This window comes from Epinephelus moara, chromosome 24 (assembly GCF_006386435.1).
Source record: "Epinephelus moara isolate mb chromosome 24, YSFRI_EMoa_1.0, whole genome shotgun sequence".
NCBI classification, from domain to species: domain Eukaryota; kingdom Metazoa; phylum Chordata; class Actinopteri; order Perciformes; family Serranidae; genus Epinephelus; species Epinephelus moara.
Genome location: NC_065529.1, coordinates 46,175,481 through 46,194,761, shown reverse-complemented (window position 1 = coordinate 46,194,761; position 19,281 = coordinate 46,175,481). Strand labels below are relative to the sequence as shown.

The window sequence follows — 19,281 nt, the reverse complement described above, 5'->3', positions numbered from 1 at the left end:
CAGCTTTGACTTCTGAAGTAAACTGTTAAACTTTATTGAGCGGTTCAGTGAATTTTTCTTGCACATGTGGATTAAGATGAAGGGGATGATTGGAGTGTCAAGCTATGGCTTTACTGATTGGAAACCTACAATTAAGATCCTTTTTATTCAACCAGAAAGCCCCGAAGTCGCCATCACCAAACCCGGATCAATGAGATCAATACAAAAAAATGTCTCTAAATAAACTGACCTTTTTTTTTCATTGATCTCAGCCTGTTAAACTTTTTTGTGGCCGTCCAACCCAGTTGCATTTGTGTGCGGGTATCGCCTCTGACGTCCCTTTTTTGGCTGTCCATTGTACTGACGCAGCCAAGATAAACTTTTTGTTGCCCTAAGCTGCAGTTAAAATAGAGCCTTAATTTATCCATTTATCCCTTATTTATCTGCTTATCTTAACCAAACCAGAGTTGGGGATTGTCGGAAGAGAGAAAGGATGAGCCAAGGTGAAAAAAATAAAATTGAATTGATTGATTAACTTTTAAAAATTGCCTGTCTCTGTCGGGATCCTTTCCATAATGCAGACACTTACTATAATCGGAGCCTGTCAATGGCAAAAACAAACACTTACAGCGGGCATAAAGTGACATTGCATAGCTACCCCCAGTGGTCACATTGCAGCCTGTTTCACTGCTGTGCACTCACTCAATACTTAAATTTAAAAAACTGTCCCTTCAGTCACGTAGACACAAAAACATGGGAAAATAGGGCACAGGTTGACAATTACTCACTTTGTCTTTGACTGATTAATAATTCTTTAGCTTTTTATTCCCTTTACTAAATTTGGGGCGACTTCTGACCTCATTTTTTAATTGTGTTTTGTAAAGTTGCTCTGACAAATCTTCGCCTTGTTTTCTTTGAATTGCCTCTGTGTTTGACCGGCGCTACAAATCAGTTTGTCTTGCCTTGTTCTTTCATGTCATTAGCTGTCACTGAAGCATGACTGAATAACATGTGTGACAATGGCAGTTTACAATAACATGGGTGTTATTCTTGCACCTTTCGGCAGCACTTCCTTCAGCTATGGTCACACTGCACTCACCCAGGTGACTGATCTGGGGAGCAAATTAACATCAAGCACACGCTGCACAGTGACTGGTAAACTGCAGTCCAGTCAGTGATAACAGGTCAAACATGCCCCGTTTGGTCATGTATCATGATGTACTGGACCAAATGGGTTTGAGTTGAGTTATATGCAGCTAGCCGACAGAGCCATGATGTGTTTAAGACCAATAACAAGGAAATCGAACGTGTATGTTTAGATAAAAAACTCTGTCGACATCACGTAATGTGTGTTTTTTTATTTAATGGATGCATTTTTGAGTCAAAGGTGAAACAAAAAAAATATATGATGGGTTAGAGTGAGACTTGTCGTGCCACCCCATTGACTTCAATAGAAGTGGCACCAAAGTCTTGCACCAATGCAAAATTCGAATGCTGTCACTGATATAATGACCCTTCCTTTTTTTGAGTTTCCTTGAATTAAAGCAGGAAGTGGGTCTGTAAACTCTTCCTGGGAACCAAGAAACAGTGGAGTGAGACCTCTCTCTTTGTCGTTCACTAAAAGGAAGTGCCAGGTATTCTAATGATATTTCAAGTATCGGTCCAACTCATGACTTTAAAGGCGATGGCTCTTTTCTACAGCTCACATTTTACCCAAATATTGAACACCATACAAGGAGAAGTCGGAGCGGCTGTAGCACAAAATAGACCAAAATGCAAACAACAACAAAAAAGTTTGGTTCTGACAAAAAATCCCAACTGTTAGTTGCATAGCCGGCTTTTTTATACCCTGCACCACAGACTGTATAAAGAAGTGAATGCAGCATCGCAGTGTTTCCAACTTTATCACTAGATTCAGTGACTTTTCAGACCCTTGCGACTTTACTTCTAAAATGCAACTGGCAAAAAATTTTGCAACTTCTGTAGCACTGTAGTGTAAGTGCTATTGCTCTCATGCCACTCAAATGTTTTGAATCTAATTCAGTGGAGTATTAATGCTTCCATTAACACATGATGACACCACCAATATGCAAATGAGCATATGACAACATCTGGTGACTTTTAGCAACGTTTGGAGCTTGTGCTGGTGACTTTCATTGGAAACAAGTCGGCAACACTGAGCCTCCGGGTCTGAGAAGCAGAGGTTAATGCAGAAGTGCCTTAATGGTCACTAGATGGCGACTCTACTGTCTCTGAGAGAATGACTCTACTACTCACTTGATTTATTACCTTAGTAAAGGTTTTCCTGATGAGTTCATGGTCTCAATCACTAGTTTAATGTCCTCTTCAGTACAGCATGATGTTCATTTAGTAAGTTATGGTCCCACTTAGAGTAAAATAGACAATAACACGGTATGCTTCAGGGCGTGGCTACCTTGTGACTGACACGTCACTACCATGGTGGTTTGCTTGAGTTCTTAAGTGGGATTTATACTTCTGCATTGAATCGATGCCAAACCTACGGCGTAGAGCCTAAACTGTAGCCTGACGTTCACCTCCCCAGAAATGAAACTACATATCTCGGCGATGCAGACCTCCTGTCTGTCACAACAATGAATTGTGAAGACAATAAAGCCTCCACAAAAAATAGCATTTTAAGTCTTGTGTGTGATTTATCCTGGCTTCATATGAGCAGAGGAAATATCAGCTCGTGGCTAGGCTAATGTATGCAGTGTAAAATGCCATAGGCTTGTGCTAATAATGTTAGCATGTTGTATTTGTGTATAAAACGTGTTTAGTATAAGACAGTTGTTTTGTCAGTGAACCTTGTGAGCTGTAATGGAGCCGAATTTTGTAACGTTACCTTTGTTACATGTTGCTGTTGTCCCTGGCTTCATGTGAGTAGAGGAAAAGCCCACTAGCTGCTAGGCTAATTTATACAATGTAAAATGCCATAGGCTTGTGCTAAAAACATTAGCATGTTGTATTTGTGGGGAAAATGTGTCCAGATAAAGACAAGTGTTTGTCTGTGAATGCTGCGAGTTATAGTGAAGCTGATTTGTGTACCTGTGTTTGAAACTCTCTCTATTAAGCCATGTTTAATGTGTGTTTAATGTGTTTTGAATCAACTAAACTTTACAGCACAGAAACTAGTGTTTTGGAGGTGTAACTGCAGAGTGACATAGACACACCACCGCACAAGTATAAACTGCGTAGGCCACGTGCGTAGGCTCTGCATAGAGCTGACACGCAAGTATAAATCCCGCATTAGTCAGATCTAGGACCCTACAATACCAGAGTGACGACACTTCCATTTACTCCTGTGGTATGCTGAAGTTAAGCCTCACGCGCCCTCTAGTGGGGCATGAGGGCATTACCTTCCCGACCAGAAAACCCATTCACTTACAGTATGTCTGACGTGCACTTGCTTGTAAGTTGATGAAAACAGCCTTGTTTTTACTTTTAGGTGTCTTGGTCATATTAAGTCATGCTTATAATTTGTTTATTTCAAAATGTAGAGAGTAACATTATGGTACACAACTGTTTTTTTGTTTGTTTTACCTGTAAACGGGTCAGGCCGATGCTCCTATTACGGTAGATTATGCTTTTAGGTTTGCTTGACTTTGGAAACGCACAAGAATTCCTGGTCGGCAGCAATGCAGCAATACTGAAGTTCAGACAGTTCTTGGTCGGATATGCAACACGCTATCCCGCCACTAGAGGGCACGTAACCAACTTTCCACATGACCAACACGTGTCGCTACTCTGGTATTGTAGGGTCCTAGTCAGATCAACCTCTCACTGCTTTACAGCTCCACTCTCTTGTCCAAATATGGTCACTTCTGGCTCCAAACAACCAAGATGGCGATGGCCAAATGCCAAAATGAGAGGCTTCAAAACAGGCCTTCACAAGCCAGTGGGTGACGTCATGGTGGCTCCTTCCACTTCTTTTACACAGTCTATGCCCTGCACCCACATTTGACTGAAAACAACATGCTCTTTCTTTTGGAAATCACTGAATGAAGTCAAAGTAAAAATGGAAGATAAGATAAGATACACCTTTATTGATCCCACAATTGAGAAATTCCAGTGTTACAGCAGTCAAGGGTAAAGAGTCAAATTAAAGATTTCAATATTTAAAAAAACTTGTTAAATGTATGTTTCACAAAAAGCTATAAACTGAAATGTACCTTATGATTTATGCTCATCAAATCTAACAGGTTCTCTTAATGATGCATGTTGCATTGAGTACTCCCACATCATCCTTTATAGAGAAACTCTACTTATCCACGGGACGTTTTTTGTCTTACTTTGTCTAAAAAGCACAACTTGAAATTGTGTATAGTTCTAGTAATTCCATTACGGCAAACATGTTCAAACTCTCAGATGATTTACTGATATTTATTTTATCTCACATGCTGAGGAGAAACTTATCAAAAATAGCCCACCACCACCCTCACCTGTTACAAAGCAGAGTCATTGTTGCACTGTTGTGGACACCTTACTGACATTAAAGGGATACTTCACCCGCATATGACCATTTGTATAATAATTACTCCCTGCGTGTTACATTGAATTCTTGAAGAAAACTTTATATGCTTCCATGCCTCCACAGTAAACCTTTCTGAGTAAACACATGTGACTCTCAGTCAGCATCAGGGAGAATTTACTTCCTGATCTTGACCGGGCAAGAGACCTTGATGTCTTTGAAGCTGCTGCAGTCGAAGTCGGCCATGGCGGTCTTCTTACCGACCTTGTATGGGAAAAAAAAGAACTTGACACGAACTTGTATTTTTGGCTTCAGATCTGGAATCCTGTGAGTAACACAAAGAGTAAAAATAAACAAAAAGATTAGTTTGAGGGTAAAGCTCTTTATGTTGCCTGGTGTTGTCTGGATTATAAAAAGGCAACACAACTTTGAACGGATGCACTGTTTTGCCGTCATATGCCACAAACTAAAGCTGGGTGTCGAACCACAAAACCTTTTTGGTGCCGACTCAAATGTGTCCGTAGCGCCAAGTATCGAAAACTGTCAGGTACCAAAAGATGATCAGCTGTAAGAAAACACACTCACTTGACTTCAACCTCATCTCGCCACAGGCCACTTCCAGAGAGAGTCAGATGGCAGTTTGTCAGTGTCTTGTTGGCCGGATTCCTGAAAACCACCTCCCCTCTCGCTCTACTGTGGACTTGGGGCTTACCGAAAATCTGGAATACACACATTTTAACAGATAATTCAGATACACTCAGTCAGGAAACCAAACCGGAACCTCTTGAAACATCACTTCCCATCATGCATCAAGATGAGAGAAAAACAGCCCAAACACAAGATGTGCTTTAATGTAAAGAAGTTTGCAGTGTATGTTTACGGTTATATATTCTTATATCATGAGCGTCGACAAAGATAACAGTGTCTGAACAGAAGTAGGTAGAAGTAAAAATTATAAGTCCCTATCCCTTCCTTACATTTCTTCTTTTAACTTATATAATATTTCAACGAATTCAACAGTCTATTTACAACCCAATTAAATAAATAAGTAATAAACCCAGTTTATTTACAGTCAAAGTTCCACCCAGTGTTACTAAATAAATATGCACTCCCCTAACACAACTTGTACTCATCTATATATCTGCCAAAAATATCCTCTTTGTGTATATATTTTTTTTAAATTGATTGATTGATGACTTATTGATGTCAATTATTATATTTGTCTCCCAAACTCTAACCAAGTAATGACATAAGAATGGCCCACATTTAAGTAAAAGTACTGACACCACTTTGTAAAATACTTCACTACAAATAAAAATCCTGCATTCAAAACCTTAAATAAAAGTATGTAAGTATTTTCAGCTAAATATACTTGAATTACTCAAAGTAAAAAGTATTTTCTCTGCAGTAAATGTTCCCTGTCAGTGTTTTACTACACTATCTGATGTTTTTGGATTATTATTACTGCTGCATCAGGCTCCGATCAAACAGAATGCATTTTGCAGACCCTAAAAAAGAGGGTGGATCATGGGGAGTACCAGTTGGTCCAGGAGCTTCTCCTCGATGATGGCTGTTTCTAGGCATATTTTAGGATGACTCGGGGGCAGTTTGACAACCTGCTCTCTATTGTCCGGCTTGGGGGATCCAGCAACCACTACCACCAGTTTCTCCTCCATTGTTTACCAACTGTAAACTTGTTGTTGGGAGGTCGGTGGCTTAGTGGATAGAGCAGGCGCCCCATGTACAAGGCTGTTGCTGCAGGGGCCCGGGTTCGACTCCAACCAGTGGCCATTTCCTGCATGTCACTCCCCCTCTCTCTCCCCCTTTCACACTTGTCTGTCCTGTCAGTTAAAGGGTAAAAATGCCCAAAAAATATATTTAAAAAACAAAAAACAAAAAAAAACCACCACAGAAGGCCCGCCTCTCAAATCATCCGATTGGACAAAGATGACAAAAAAAGAAACGTGGGGCACTTTTCCGCTCTGAGATGAAGTTTTTCAACTCGATGTGTTTAGAGCGCTGCGGCAAAAATGCCAGGCGCCTAGAGCGCAGATATGTGGGGCAGGCTGCATCATGTTCTATAAGATGAGTGAGGAAGATTCTGACATGCTTGTGAAAAATACAGACGTGGTGTGCAAAAGTCAATTTGTCTTGGGCTCTACACTCATATTGCAGCTATAAAAATACAACGTAGTACATAAGCAAATCAACATTATGCACCATACGTAACAAAACAAACAAAAGATGAATGAATAAAAAACTTCAAGCGCATTGCCATTATTTAAAGCTTTATAGACAAAGGTATTAATGAATTGTATTAGTATTACTATTACTATTTCATTAGTTTTGGGATTGTTTTTTTAAAATCCCAGACTTTGAGTGTGAGATGAGATACCAATGTGGCAAACAGCTGAACGAAGCCAGACAATACGGGATATTAGAGACAGAGGTTTTATACTGACCTTCAGGGAAATGGGAGGGTCAAGCAGCACAACATCATCATCAGCCAGGTACGTGTGATCTGGGTTCTCCATGTCCGTGACCACAGCTGATACATTCATGCTGTCAGCATTAATCATGTGTTCATGGTAGATGATGAACGGGATCCGGATAGGGATTAACAGAGCTTTGAGAGACAGAGAGGAGACGGGAGATTTAAAGTCGGTTCACAACAAATTCCATAAAAACATACAATGTTTTCTCGCCTATCCCTCATAGTGTCTAAACCTGCAGACGGTTTTGGTTTTATTTCTCCACCCTTTTATTTATCTGCCTCCAGCAGTCAACAGAAACACCTCTGTCCAGTGAAAGAGATTCACCTTTCCCAGGTACCAGTGACTTCTCCATCTCCTGATGCTTGATGTTGACAGCTGGCCTGCCGTTGTAATGCATGGCTTGGACGCTGATGTTGATGGACAGCTGCCTGGCAGTACTGCTCTTCAGCTTCAGCTTCAATCTCACATCCTTCCCGTTTGTCGGGTGAGTCACCTGCAATGGCAGGACGGAGACATTGATGAAGGGCCAAATGAAACTTAATTGAAACAAAGCTAAGTTTGTCTTTAATAAGGTTGATCAATTCAGTGTTACATAAGAGTAATTATGCACTCGAGCTTGTGCTCTACCATGGGATGGTGAGAGTGTTTCTGCATGGGCACGCTATACAACAGTGCCAAAAAAACATTCCTTATTTGGGTGTGCTTTACGCTAATAAATGTGCAACCCCCATTCCATAATTACAGTTAAAGGTGTATGTTTGTTTAAGCATGAGCCAAGAGACGGATTAGAGTGATTTTCTAACAGCTAAGAGGAGGTGTTAGGCATGACCCAGATATTGGTTGGTGAAGGTTAACCCCATCATTACTAAATTGCAACCTCCGAGGCTGAAAGCCAGTGTGGAAGTGCCAAAGACTGCAGTTCATCGAATGGCCACTTGAGGCTGGCCTCTCTTCCCTCTTTGGTCTCTACAGCTAATTTCAACATTCATGACAGCTGTACAGGAGGTGAATTTTTATATTACTCACTCATTTACATTTTAGTGAGGCTTAATAAGAGTGGGGCTGCTTGAATGACAGGCCGACCGTGAGGCGTCGCTGCAGTGTGTGAGTCAGATCCAAAAACCAAATATAAACTACACTGTAGCCTGACGTGCACCTCCCCAGAAATGCAACTACACGCAGACCTCCTGTTTATTTTAAAAGCTGAAACCATTTCCCTCAGTTTTTTATATGATTTCACAGTTAAGAAACAATAAACTGTGAAGACAATAAAGCCTCCACAAAATAGCATTTTAAGTCTTGTGTGTGATTTATCCTGGCTTCATATGAGCAGAGGAAATCTCCGCTCGTCGCTAGGCTAACTTATACAATGTAAAAAGCCATAGGCTCGTGCTAATAACATTAGCATGTTATATTTGCTTGGAAAACGTGTTTAGTGTAAGACAGTTGTTTTGTCAGTGAACCTTGTGAGTTGGAATGGAGCCGACTTTTATAACGTTACCTTTGTTAAATGTTGCTGTTGTCCCTGGTTTTATATGAGAAGAAGAAAAGTATGCTAACCGCTAAGCTAATTTATACAATGTAAAATGCCATAGGCTTGTGCTAAAAACATTAGCATGTTGTATTTGTGGGGAAAATGTGTCCAGCAATAGACAAGTGTTTGTGAATGCTGCGAGTTACAGTGAAGCTGATTTGTGTACTTGTGTTTGAAATTGTTGCTATTAAGTCATGTTTAATGTGTGTTTAATGTGGGTTTAATGTGTTTTGAATCAACTAAACTTTACAGCACTTCACAGAAACCCCGCTGTCGACAAGTGTTTTGGAGGTGTAACTGCAGAATGACAGACACACCACTGCACAAGTATAAATGCTCACAGCGCCGTAGGCCACGGTAAAGGGTCTGCCACACAAGTACAAATCCCCCTTAACTCTGCACGCTGTTGTCTGTTAACATTTAGCTGTCGCTCAGTGCTACATCACCAGCCACATCACTGGAAGAAAATGTTGGCATTGTATGTTTCTTCAAAACACAGATTCATCACATGTGCACATTTCATACGTATCATATCAACATCTCTAAACTGATGTAGTTTATGAGCTGACACTGTAATCTGGAGGTGGAGGAGAGGGTGGATGGCGTATCACCTAGGTGAGAAGACTGCCAAGCTGCAGACCACTGTTTGTGACTCACAAACAACAAAACCGGTTGTGATTTAGCGGGTCATTGCTGTGTTTCCAGCAACTTTTTAGCCACCAAACACAGTTGTTTTTTAGGGAGCTGTCCCTGTGTTTCTCCCAGGGTACTGAGACATCGCTGCATTTCCAGCAGGGATCGGACCCCCAAAACTTGGTATTTTAAGCCAAAATGTGATCTTTTCCTAATCATAACCAAATGGTTTTTGTGCCTAAACCTAACCAGAGAAAAAAAACATTGAGAAACAAAATTGAGACTAAAAATAAGATAAAAAACACCCTGTTCAATTGCACTAAAGGGAAACTCAGGGACTTTGCTTTCTGTGACGCACCTCCACAAACGTCATGACCACTGGTGGAACTGGAGCTGGAGCTGGAGCTTCCTCATTCTCAGAGTCCTCCTCCGTCTCTTCATCGTCTGGCTCCTCCACCACTTCATCCTCAGCACCCTCCTCTGTCTCGACGCTGTCCTCCCCTTCTTCAGCGCCGTCATTCTCCTCCATCTCTTCTTCTTCTTCTTCCTCCTCCACCTCTTCATCGCCATCAGTTGCAGAGTAGTCTGTGGTGATGTTGACGGCATACTTAAAGACAGCCCTCTCCTTCTCTGACCCTATAAATGAAGAAATTCGGTCAATTTCCAGAGCCACTACTGTAGTTCAGTAGTTTGTGTGTGTGATCTGTTTGTTAGGTGAACCCACCCTCTTTTGGTTTGTAGGTGTCGGTGACGTCCACCCTCTTTTTGGAGTTGACAGCCTTGGTGGAGGTATTGATACCAACTTTCCCAGGGAAAGACTCGATCTTTGTTTGTGAGCCATCTTCTTTGACCTGACAGGACAAACAAAAGAAACAACAAAAAGAAACAATGCATCACACAAAATCTGCAATCAAATTAGCTTTTGCTGCAGCCCTTGATTAAATGTATATGTTGATGAGGTTAGACTCAAGCTCTGCTCACTGACCAGCCATTCAACAATGTCAGCATTGACCTCAGCAAAGACAAAAGGGCAGTCATATTTGAGGTTTACTTGTCCATCCCGGATGGCTTTGACCGAGGCTGGACCGCAGCAGTAAACATCTACAGGAGAAGAGACAATTAAATCATGAAATGCTGTAACAAACTGCTCAACTTAAAGTAGATTTTTTTTCCACCACAGAAAACCACTGTCTGATCTGAATTTCTCACTTTGCTGTATCATCGGCACCTGGAAAATGTTTCACCTCTTATCAAAGAGGCTTCGTCAGTCCTGAACTTAAGACTCCTCTTGGATAGAGTTTCCTTTTGATACAAAAAGAAACTCGCATATGCAATCATAATCTCCTGCAGTCAAAGAGAACTTCTACAGATGCTTACTTTAAAAGGATACTTTGCAGATTTTCAACCAGCTTTGTGTCATAACTGTGGGTAGTATGTGTAAATGAGCTATGGTAAACTTCCCTCCATCTATCCTCCATCTTCGTCTTCCTGCTCCCCTCCCAGAGAAACTCAACTTGATGACGCAAAACACGTCTTGCTGGCTCTCAGGCTGTTGCTCAAACTGCAGGCTGAACTTCCACATTTTTGTCTTGCCTGCCAGAAGAGGACCCCCCCCCCCCCCCCCCCCCCAATAACTATGATGATAATTTTTTGGCTGTTAGCAGTTAGCGCCGGTCATTAGCCGCTGAACAGCAGTGGAGCAAGCGGCCACTGGCTGTCGGATTTCACAGCTGATCTCCGCAGGAAATGACAGTTTGTAAGTGTGTAGAAATTATTAGTTGTTGTAGTAAAAATTGTTAAATTAAATTTCTATACAACCTGTCACCTTGACTCTCACTCACTGGATTAGTTTGACGACCAAAAACATGGAAAACATAATGACTAAAATGTCGGGAATTTTTGTCGACTTAAACGTTTAGAGTTCTCGTCAACTACAACTATGACGGATAAAAATGACTAAAATATGTCTACAACTAATAAGCATTTGTCTGCGTTATGAAAAGACTCTTTCCAGCAGTGAAATACTTCTTTAAAGGGGCTTTCCAGCCCGTTCTCATTCCCTGGTCATCATCATCTGCATCAAAGTCATTTTTTCATTGCATGCTACCATTAAATTATTTTTCTAAATCCCTGTTTGGATGGCATTGGACTTATGAGTGACACTGTTGATGAAATCTCAGAGTAGAAACAGGTCAGCGTGTAAAATTAGGGCGAGAAATAAGGTAATCAGAGCAGGGAAGAAAGCACATCACATTTAAAGTTTATGGAGATAAACAAAGGAGTCCGTACTATCGCTCATCTCCTGCGGTGTTGGATCCAGAACTTGCCAGCCGTCATATTTGCCTGTTTCTGACAGGTCAGGGCGCTTCATGTACGACTCCGTCCACACGTGGAAGTTCCTTAAACACAAAACAGCATTCAGATTCTGCCACAGTGGTGCAGTGAGACTGAAATACATCACTGATAAACTGGATTTAGAAGAACCAGAACATTCTGGTCCAACACACGGCCTCCTGCTTGTTTATGGTCGGCTCTGTGCGTTGAATACAAACCAACTAGCCAACAGTTTGCAAGGCTGGGGTAGAGATGCATGCTCAAAAGAAAAGCCAACATTTCTGGTTGGAAGGAGAAACACAACTACTCAACAACATCATGAAAGACTTGGATATCAACAGGTTTGTGGCTATGCGCAAATATGGTAAACTTCCCTCAACCACCTTTTCAAGAAGGTGAGAAAAACATTTTATTTTCGTCTGTTATCAGTAATGTGAGACAGGTAAATGAAATGAAACAGGTGCAGTTAACTCCGTATCATCTGAACCATCCAAAAAGTCAAACGAAAATAGTTCGACATTAAACTAGATGCAAAAAAATGCACAAGTACACACAAAATAACACAACAGCTACAGTAGGCTCCTCCCAGTCACAGCTCTCTGCTGCAGACGAGTGCATTGCTTACATCAGCAGAGTGACGTCTCTGTCAGTTTGCCCTGAGCCTCAGCATTGTTTGTCTCTGTTGTAAAATGACACCACTATTAGAACATCTTAATACAGGCAGCCTGATGTAGGGAATAACCCACCGTTAAGTTGAACAACAAGTATGATAGTCTGGCGTAAAACCACACCGTCTCCCTCCAACTCTCTGCCAGATTCGGGTTCACCAGCTGCCTGGTCGGAGCGGAGACTGACGGCAAATTGCTTTTCCCAAGTCCACAGGTCTTATTAAACCAAAACTTAATTTGAAATAATATTTACATCTCCCACACTGTGCCTCTGATAATTAAATAAAGAAAAATGATGTGCAGTTTGGGGCTGCGGTGCATAAAGAGGGCAGAGGAGGAGCATGTTGGTTTGGTTTCTGCCCCCTGGATTAGATGACATCACAATGGGGTCTGATCGCCAAAGACATTTCTCATACCTAAGTGCACCTGTAAATAAATTCTCTAAGAACCAGTCTCTTCTGATTAAAATCAGTTCATCTTTGAGTCCTAGTAGACAATGGTGCCAAGAAAAAAATATGGGTTCACAAGAATTCTAGGCACGAACAGACGCACAACCCGAAAACACAGCCACAGCTATCACTGGCATGAACGCATAAAACATTTAAAATGTCAACAGTATTTAGTCATATTGTTTTCTGATGTTATCTGTTTTTCTGGGTGGAGAATGGCGGCGCGCACAGACGCAGCGGCTCAGTGCTCTCTGAAACCTCCAACTCTGAAACCACACATATCCACTATGTGAGTGGATATGTGTGGCGCTGAGTGAGTCATCACTCTCGTACAGTTGAGACAAACTCTTAAATATTGGAATTGATTTGGGATGATTGTGTACACGTATGTGTTGTGTATTTATTACTGTCTATTTTTCTTATTTTTATATTCAGGCACGGCACAGCAAATTTCATTGTACTTCCTGTGCAATGACAATAAAGTCTATTCTGATATCTGAGTATAACACTTAAGATGTTGGGAAAGACCCAAAAAAAAGTATTCAAAGCATCACGGGACACTTCAACTCTCCACAGTAGACAATAGTGACATTCTTTCTTGGCGGATCAAAAGTTCTTACGATAAGTCACCACACCCAAACACCTCCACATGTTCAGATATAAATCAGGTAAAATGCCAGAACACAACAGACATCACATTGTTCAGAGGTCAGATTATTTTGGTAGCTGCCGTTAGCAGGTAATGAAATGCTGTTATGATTACAGGCCTGAGAATGTGTTTAATGTGAAACCTTTTTACTCTGATCCGACCTCTATAAACTGGGAACACTTTCTCATTAAAAACATGGCAGACTGCCCTTGTTAATTTGGTTTTTATTTAGTTTTGTCATTTACTCAGCTGTAAGGAGTGGCACTGGTCTGGCACGATACTTTACACACCCATGGGAATTTACAAGACAGTGTGTCCATGAATAATTCAGCAGCATGTGAATATTATATCAGCACAGACATGGAAAAGGAATCTTTCAATGAATTCGAAAACGTCTGTAACGTGTGCTGCTAACCAGCTAGCTAACAGCTTAAAATAACTTGTGTAGTGTGACAGCATGGGTCCTTTTTTTTCTAAAAGGCAGTGATATTTTGTAAATATTATTTTTGAATTATGATTGTAATGTTTTGTATACACATAATCTATCCACCTTATTCTTAGCCCCCACGATACTTTGCGTGAACTAGAAAAGCACTCAGAGAGTGCAGACCTCCGGCAAGTAAGTGATATTCCCTCCCCCTCTGCATCAGATTTTGCAGCCTGCATCATAATTAGGTTATTTGCATCACTATCATTATTAGGTTATATACGCCTTCACCATGGAGACACTGTCGTGTATTTATTTAGTTTTTATTTTGTAACAAAACAGAATATAATATGTTTTTTTGTATTTTTCACTTTCTTTTTTTCCAACACAGAACATTAATTTCAACTTTAGAATTACAACAATATTTAGCAAGCAGAAGAAGACGTGCTTTCCGGCCACCAGATGGCGCTATTTTCACCGTGTCATTAGAAATTGGAATTGCTGCTGAGGCTGTCAGACGATAGACTTCATTATTTTATCCACTTTGCTTCAATCGATCACCACCAAAATTTTATCATCTGTTCCTTGTCCCATTGTCCACCTTTCCTGAAAATGTCATCAAAATCCGTTTGTAACTTTTTGAGTTATTTTGCAGACAAACAAACAAACAAACAAACAAACAAACAGACAAACAAACAAACAGACAAACAGACCAATGCTGGCAAAAACATAACCTCCTTGGCGGAGGTAATTATGTGTTCAACTTCCAGCTTTGAGCCAAAACCAGTGATTTCCAGTGGTAACAGTTTGTTTACAGTACTCTATTCTTCTTTCCAGGAGCAATTGGGAAATAAAACGTGGAACACACCACCTGTTATAGCTCAAACAGGATCATGTGATCATACCTCTGCCATCTCTGACAGCCATCTCAAAGCATTCAGTTTTTTTCTTTTTCAACCGAGCACGCTAGCAATTACCTTGCTCTGTTAAAATATCGTTAACTTTAACATGGCCCGAGCTAGCTTAAGGTTAACATCTGCTCCTTCTAAAGATGATTTCTGATTTCTGATGAATATGAATGATACTAACACATAATAGCTCCATGTAAAGTGAATAAATGTGATGTTTCACAGCTAATCCACCGCTCATCTGCATTAGCAACGCAGTTTACATGTTTTTTTAACTTCTGATATAAAAACTGTTCTGAGCGAAACATGAAGCTGAATTTAGCAGCAGACTTCAGTCATAGTCATATAAAGTAGTAGTTAAAGAAATAACTTTTGGCATTCGTTTTTTTATATGATATAATGGACGTACGGTAAATCAGTAACACATTCTCAGCCCTAATGACTAAATACATATTTCAATGTATGTTGCTGAGTTTATTTTATAACGAGCAATTTTCTAATGTAGGTTGAGAATGAAGTCAGACGGGGAAAGACAGGGATCATGTACTGACGTTGAGTGACGGACCTGTCAGTCTAAGTGTCTCTGATTTGATACTTTTTCGCGATGTCTTGTGAAACTTTATTTCTCATATCAATGGCCCTCAGGAATAAGGTGGATATGATCAATCGGTCACATTACAGATCAATGTATTGAATTTAAGGAAACTGGAAACTGAAGGACAGGTAGACGAAAAACATTTGGTGAACAGAATGTGGTGGGACGTGTTTTAATTTTGATGGACTTGTATTAAAGCGCTGTGTGTCTCACCAAACACTGTCATGGGTCTGTCTTGGTGTGACTCCCTCTTTGGCGTGAAACCGGTCGATGGTCAGATTCCCATTGGTGTCGTGGGCTGACGCAAAATTGGAGATCGTGCGGGTGGGGACACCCAGCAGACGCATCACTGGAACCAAACACAAAGATTTGAGTCATTACAGTAAGTCCCAAACCTAAACACATTCAATCTACAATCATATAAAACAGAGAAGAGAAACAAGTCCATACATTTGAGTCAAAAATTGTCAGTTAAGTTTGCGATGACTCAAGTTGATAATTATCTTTACAGATGTTCCAGGTGTGGGACCTGCAGAGTGAGACGTTACCTGAGCACATCACACCAGCGAACACCCAGCACTGCCCGTACTTGACCGGTTTGCAGTCGCTGTCGTACCAGCGTTTAAGGATGGCGTGACTGCCATTCCAGTGAGAGGGTGAGAACCCGTCTCCATAATTGCCTCCCCAGTTTCCCTCCAAGACACCGTGGTCATCTACAGAATTGATCTGGAAGAAAACAAGGAAACTCTCATTCTTATAATGTGACTTTTTTTTGCCTCAAAATCACAACTCCAAAGAATGACCCTAAAACCGTGTCACATGAGAGACATTTGCCAAGTCTTTTTAATGTTTTTATATGTGGCCTTTCTAACAGGCCTTTCAGTATAATGAGTAATTTTACTTTTAACCCTTTAGTGATTTGACACGCTGTGGGGGAGGGGCATGAAGTGGATATCATGAGAAACACTGAAGGTGGGGATGGGTCATGTGGCTTCATACCACCGCTCAAAAATATACTGATAAGGAACCACCCCTTTATTTCTCTCTCTCTCACACACATACAGGAGCTAGTGTGAAATTACATAGGAGAAAAACACAGTTTGAGCACCTACTGCTTCGCCAACCTGCCTCCCTGCACAGACGAGTTCTTGACTCCACAGTGTCGCATGTCAAAGTATCTTTGTGCAAGATACTGAACCCCAAATTGCTCCCGATGCCTGTTCCATTGGTTTGTGGGTATGTGTGAATGGTCACTGAATAGCAGGTGGCACCATGTATGGTCGCCTTGGCCACCAGTGTGTGACTGTGTGAATAGTGTAAAAGCACTTTGAGTGGTCAGCAGACTAAAAAGAGCGCTATACAAGGGCAGTCCATTTACAATTTACTCAAGTAAGTTACCCAAGTGCTTCCACCACCACCACCATCTTAGTTTATCATGTTAGCACGATAATACTTGCTAATTAGCACAGAAAACCCAAAATAAAAACCCTACTTTTACTCTCATTACTTTAATTTCTTGCAGACTCCATCCCCAGCCCCAACATGGCATCACTCTGAATCACATAACGGCCAGATTTTGACACACAACAGTCAGAAATGTCGGCCTGTAAATGCTTTGCTGCTGTAAAAGGTTCGTGGAGTTGTCTTGTGTCCTACCATGGCGCTGATCACGCGGCCGACGTAGACGGGGTCGCTGCGAGAGGCAACATCCTCAGCTGGGTTGTCAATGTGTTTGTGGCTGATGTCCAACATCTTTAAAGAAAGTTTCACCATGTCTTCCTCAAACTGGACAGAAGCAGACAGGAAGAGAGGTGAGGAGGTGCAAGTTCATGTTACTGATGGCAACACAGTGGTGTTAAACTGAAGATGGGATTATTATGTAAACTTTATAAGAGACACCATCTGCTCTTATTTTATATCAGACTGCAAATATTGATTATTCATGACATAATAATAAAACCTAGAGATGCATGATATACTGAATCAAGGCTACGTATTCAGTAGTGGTTAAATTTCACAATTAGGTATTCAGTTGCTTATAAGATTAAAATCTTTATGGCCATTATTTGTGTGTGTGTGTATGTGTGTGTACCTGTCCCAAGTCCCAGTCTAGAGGCATGATGTAGTTTTTACTTCCTCTGTACAAGACTCCTTGTTCATTCATCACATACTCCTCCACTTCCTTCGCATTTTCCATGTACACCTGGTCGTCTGCAGAGAGTGAATACATGCAGGCAGACAGACAGACAGACAGACAGACGATAGTGTTCAGTCAAGAAGTATTCAAATACTTTACTTCAGTAAAAGTCCTGCATTCAAAGTCTTACACATAAGATAACATCAGCATTATCAGTAAAATGTATTTAACGTATTAAAAGTAAAAGATAGCAGTATATTTACTCAAGTACTGCACTTGAGTACAAATTTATTATACTTTACTCGAGTTGCCACTTTGCCACCTCCCTAATTATGACAGTTGCCCCCCCCCCCCCCCCTAGAAGACGTAGAAACAACAGGTTGGGGGGATCAAAACTTGTACAAATTCTGCTTACCTGTAATCGTAAATATTACAATATTTTTCACGTATTCGTGCCAGGAAGAATCTTGTAAAACGATTTCAGACACCCCTAAAGTGGACCACACCATTTCTTAACATTGAAGTTAGTCGTCTCATCTACCTGCCTCACTGCCATCATTGCAGTGGCTCCTGATCTCAGTCCTCATTAAAGTCTATGCTCACGTGTGTAGCTCAAGCAAACGAAAATGCACAACTCTACGTTTTATTACAAATGCAAAGTCACTTACTCATCACTGCATTCCTTATGATGTAGTGGTTGCATTTGACAGGAGTATTCACCTAACATAGCCTACATATCTTTAATTATATAATTATTTATATGTCTCTGTATATTTTTACATAAATCCCCAATATTTTATTTGCCTTTAAAAAATCCTCTTCCTTCATTTAATTTGACAATGTTTATCGTAATGTATTATATGTATTAATTCTCTACAGGATCTTGTATGTTCTTTAATGTGTGTTCAATGTATTAAAAGAAAAAAAAAAAACGTTTTGGTGAACCCTGCAGCAAAGTGAACCCTCTTCCTCAGAGAGGATCTTTGCCCCCCAGTTTGTTCCTGGCGGCAGAGCAGAGTGATCCGTCTTTCTTCTCAGAGGATCTTTGTCCCATGAGAGCAGGCGGCTGTTCTCCGTGTCCGCAGTGTAAACGTCTTTCGCTGGCGATTTGACAGTCACTAGAAGCTAGCCTGAGTGTCAGACTGAAGCTCCCAGAACCAGCCTACTCAGTTGAGTGGGCGGGGTCTATGGTCTGGAACCAGGCTAACTAGAAGCACATTATGACCCTTTGGAAAAGTTTCTGTGTGGTACCTGTGTTGTACATGAGCTAACGTTAGCGGCTAAGGACTGAGAGGCTGTCCGGTGTGTGTGTGTGTGTGTGTGTGTGTGTGTGTGTGTGTGTGTGTCTGAGGAGTGTCAGTACGTTAACTTGCCGTAGCCTTGCTGTTTGTCATGTTAATGTTGTCGTCGGCAGCCCTGAATAGCTTGTAAAGCTTTAGCATAGTTAGTTAACACATTTGTTATCGGACCATGTGTTTACTGCTACAGAGAATTAATAAATCTTTGGTTTATTTGCACAACGTCGCCTCTCTGCCGTCTTTTATCACGCTTGCTAACGCTAAGTTAACTTTACCAGCAGGTCTGCATGTGGCACAAACTGAGGCTACAGTGAGCAGTGTGTTTCCCCCCTGTCTCGCTGCTTTCCAAACTGCCGGCCGGCTGGTGCTCTGCATCACGTGGTATCACGCTGCGTCGTTGGGAGCGCTTGTTTTCATGCAGACGATGTCCTGACTCCCGGCACGGGCGGGGCCGGCAGAATCGCCGTCATTGAAAAATTAGATCGCATATGCATATGAATCGAGATCACGATTTTATTACGATTAATCGTGCGGCCCTACTCCTATGTAACAACTGACCTATGGCTAAGTCCCGCCCTCAAACGCGATGAGCCAATCACAGTGCGTATAGCCATTCCCATACACTTGGACATTCTCTGCCTGGACGTCCATTGAAATGCATTACAGAAAGTCAGTTTCGTTCGGTT

At 41.2% G+C, this 19,281-nt stretch overlaps 1 protein-coding gene across 1 annotated transcript in view; it reads right to left on the bottom strand.

Annotated features, from left to right (window-relative positions):
* Window positions 1-4,019: 4,019 nt before the first annotated feature.
* tgm8 (transglutaminase 8) overlaps window positions 4,020-19,281 on the bottom strand; it is a 19,216-nt gene continuing 3,954 nt past the window's right edge. The window contains exons 4-15 of the mRNA XM_050039416.1: window positions 17,253-17,371; window positions 16,817-16,945; window positions 15,709-15,886; window positions 15,374-15,509; window positions 11,420-11,529; window positions 10,116-10,231; window positions 9,855-9,981; window positions 9,489-9,766; window positions 7,288-7,456; window positions 6,931-7,094; window positions 5,054-5,187; window positions 4,020-4,793 (exon numbers count right to left, since the gene is read on the bottom strand). Of these exons, the coding sequence (XP_049895373.1) occupies window positions 4,646-4,793; window positions 5,054-5,187; window positions 6,931-7,094; window positions 7,288-7,456; window positions 9,489-9,766; window positions 9,855-9,981; window positions 10,116-10,231; window positions 11,420-11,529; window positions 15,374-15,509; window positions 15,709-15,886; window positions 16,817-16,945; window positions 17,253-17,371 (1,808 nt within the window). The 3' untranslated portion in view covers window positions 4,020-4,645. The remainder of the gene's footprint in view (window positions 4,794-5,053; window positions 5,188-6,930; window positions 7,095-7,287; window positions 7,457-9,488; window positions 9,767-9,854; window positions 9,982-10,115; window positions 10,232-11,419; window positions 11,530-15,373; window positions 15,510-15,708; window positions 15,887-16,816; window positions 16,946-17,252; window positions 17,372-19,281) is intronic.